This window comes from Staurois parvus, unplaced genomic scaffold, assembly GCF_062004578.1.
Source record: "Staurois parvus isolate SC_StPar_1 unplaced genomic scaffold, SC_StPar_1.0 ptg000376l, whole genome shotgun sequence".
Taxonomy (NCBI): domain Eukaryota; kingdom Metazoa; phylum Chordata; class Amphibia; order Anura; family Ranidae; genus Staurois; species Staurois parvus.
In genome coordinates this window covers 752,501-755,019 of record NW_028318172.1, presented here as the reverse complement: position 1 = coordinate 755,019, position 2,519 = coordinate 752,501, and the positions used below count along the sequence as shown (strand labels likewise).

General features: G+C 39.5%; 1 protein-coding gene across 2 annotated transcripts in view; it reads right to left on the bottom strand.

The window, feature by feature from the left end:
* Nucleotides 1-1,503: 1,503 nt before the first annotated feature.
* Nucleotides 1,504-2,519, bottom strand: part of DRC9 (dynein regulatory complex subunit 9) — a 38,961-nt gene continuing 37,945 nt past the window's right edge. For both annotated transcript variants that reach the window (XM_089685440.1, XM_089685442.1), the window contains 2 exons: nt 1,953-2,054; nt 1,504-1,736 (listed from right to left, as the gene is read on the bottom strand). In XM_089685440.1, the coding sequence (XP_089541566.1) occupies nt 1,602-1,736; nt 1,953-2,054 (237 nt within the window). In that variant the 3' untranslated portion in view covers nt 1,504-1,601. The remainder of the gene's footprint in view (nt 1,737-1,952; nt 2,055-2,519) is intronic.

Genomic DNA, 2,519 nt, shown 5'->3' with positions numbered 1-2,519 from the left:
TATATGCACCCTGTTTATTTTCCTAGGGTTGTCATTGGTCCCTCACAATTGTAAAGCGTGGACAGACCCACCAAGGAAGCAGCTGTGTTCCACCCTGCTCCTGAAAGGCAGCCCAGCCAGCAGACACATCGAGCCACCAGAGGAGCCTTCAAGCAGACTAGCCTTCAATCAGGCCAGCCTTAATCTGAAGTGGCGTTAATCTGAACTGCCGTTGAGCTGAGCAACTGCCGTTGATCTGAACTGCCTTTAATGCAAACTGCCATTGAGCTGAACTGCCGTTGAACTGACCTGCCGTTGAGCTGAATTGCCTTGTTTAATCTGAACTGCCGTTGAGCTGACCTGCCGTTGAGCTGACCTGCCTTTGATCTGAACTGCCGTTGAACTGAACTGCTTTGTTTAATCTGACCTACCATTGAGCTGAACTGCCTTGTTTAATCTGAACTGCCATTGAGCTGAACTGCCTTATTTAATCTGAACTTCCATTGAGCTGAACTGCCTTATTTAATCTGAACTGCCGTTGAACTGAACTGCCTTGTTTAATCTGAACTGCCGTTGAGCTGAACTGCCTTGTTTGAGCTGAACTACCTTGTTTAATCTGAACTGCCGTTGAGCTGAACTGCCGCTCAGATGACCTGCCTTCAAGCAGACCAGCCTTTTAAGCAGGCCATCAATCAGACCAGCCAGCAGACCAGACTTTAATCAGGCCATCAATCAGACCAGCCATCAATCAAGCCAGTCAGCCATCAATCAAGACAGCCATCAATCAAGCCAACCAGCAGACCAGCGTTTAATAGGCTCAGCCAGCAGAAAGGCCTATAGGCAGCCAAGACTGGTCTTGATAGTGCAACTAGCATGATCACATGTCATGGAGGATCTTCTCCAGCCTGAGTCATCTGTGGCAGCCCAGACGTAATACAAAAAAGTGGTTCTAATTTCCAGTATTGACCCCATATCTCATGCCTGTGAGTTTTTCCTTATTTTTTTTTTTTCGGTCTCCTTGTTTACACTGCAACATGAAACAGAGCAAATTAAGATTTATTTTTTTTTCACAGAAAAAGATCATCCTACTATTGTGGAGTCCCACAATTTAAGTTTTGGATAGAGTGGAAAGAGATTAGAACATCTGTCAGGTTTTTATTGCAGTCTGTGTCCTCATCAGAGAGATTCACCCTCTCTACTTGTCCTGTTAACCATTATCATTGAAAGTAAAAGAACATTTTGGATGTTCCCAAATAAGTAGGGGAAAACTTCCATTGGGAGCACTGGTTCTGGTGACCTAGGAGCCACCAAGAATTTCCTTAATTTGCAGAGATTTCCTGTTTGGCTATGGAACAGGAAGTGAAGGTAAATCTCAGCAATGGGCCACAGATGGCAAAAAACAAAAAAATATTACAGGGGTTAGTACCCTCCCTTACTCTATCCAAAGTGTAAATAAGTTTTGCCTATAGTTCTAATTTAAGTTACTGTTAAACTGAGAGAAACAAAATAGGTTAAAAGAAGCAATTCAAACAGAAAATAGTTTATTCCCATTACTTCCAGTATGAAATCAATGTGCAATGTTTGTATACATTTTTTGTCCGATATATGCATTGTATTGGAAGTCACTTCTTTTTTCCTCCCTTTTTGCCCTTGCCTTTTTTGCCTTTTTTGCCCTTTTCTTTGCCTTTCTTGCTCTTGGATTTCTTGTAGGGGCCCAGGCCTTTCCGTACCATTGTGCCTTTCCACCAAGCTTGGATCTAAAGAGAAGGATAATTATATATCTACCACTGCTTTTTACATTGATCAATAAGTAAATACTGGAACAGTCTTTAAACGCACGTGGACATAACAGAATACTTTTCAAGAGAGCTGCTCGTTTTTGCTATGTAGTAAAATGCAGTAGACTACTGCATGCATAAGAAATGTAAAATTTCACTGTACAAAATGATAGTGAAAATTATTGGAATTATTACCTTGATGGCACTGGATAGTTCTACCTGCTCCTGTTTTTTCTGCTCCTGTGCTTTCTCCTTCTCCAGACGATCTTCAATAATTACTTTTTCATACTCCTCATACTAGAATGTTAAAAAAAAAAAAAATTTCAGTCATGTTGATATGTAAACAAAATAAACATACAAAATTTGATAATGAAAAAGCATAATTTGTAAATTCTTTAATATAAATTTTCTCATTATTTTAAGAAATGCTTATAGCACCATTTACACATGCTGAAAAATAAAATTTTATATATATACAGTTGTGTTCAAAATAATAGCAGTCAGACATCACTAACCTGATCAATCGCTGTTTTTGGTAGAAATTATATCTCTACATGGCAAATAATTTACTAGCAGGTGTAGTAGAGTAATAGAAATCCAACAGACCCAACAGTCATGACATGCATGCTGCTGACTCTGTGTAATTGAATCACTAATTGAAAGGGGCATGTTCAAAATAATAGCAGTGTGGAGTTCTATTAGTGAGGTCATTCATTCTTTGAAAAACAGGTGGCAATTATTGCCCTTATTTAAGGAAGGAAG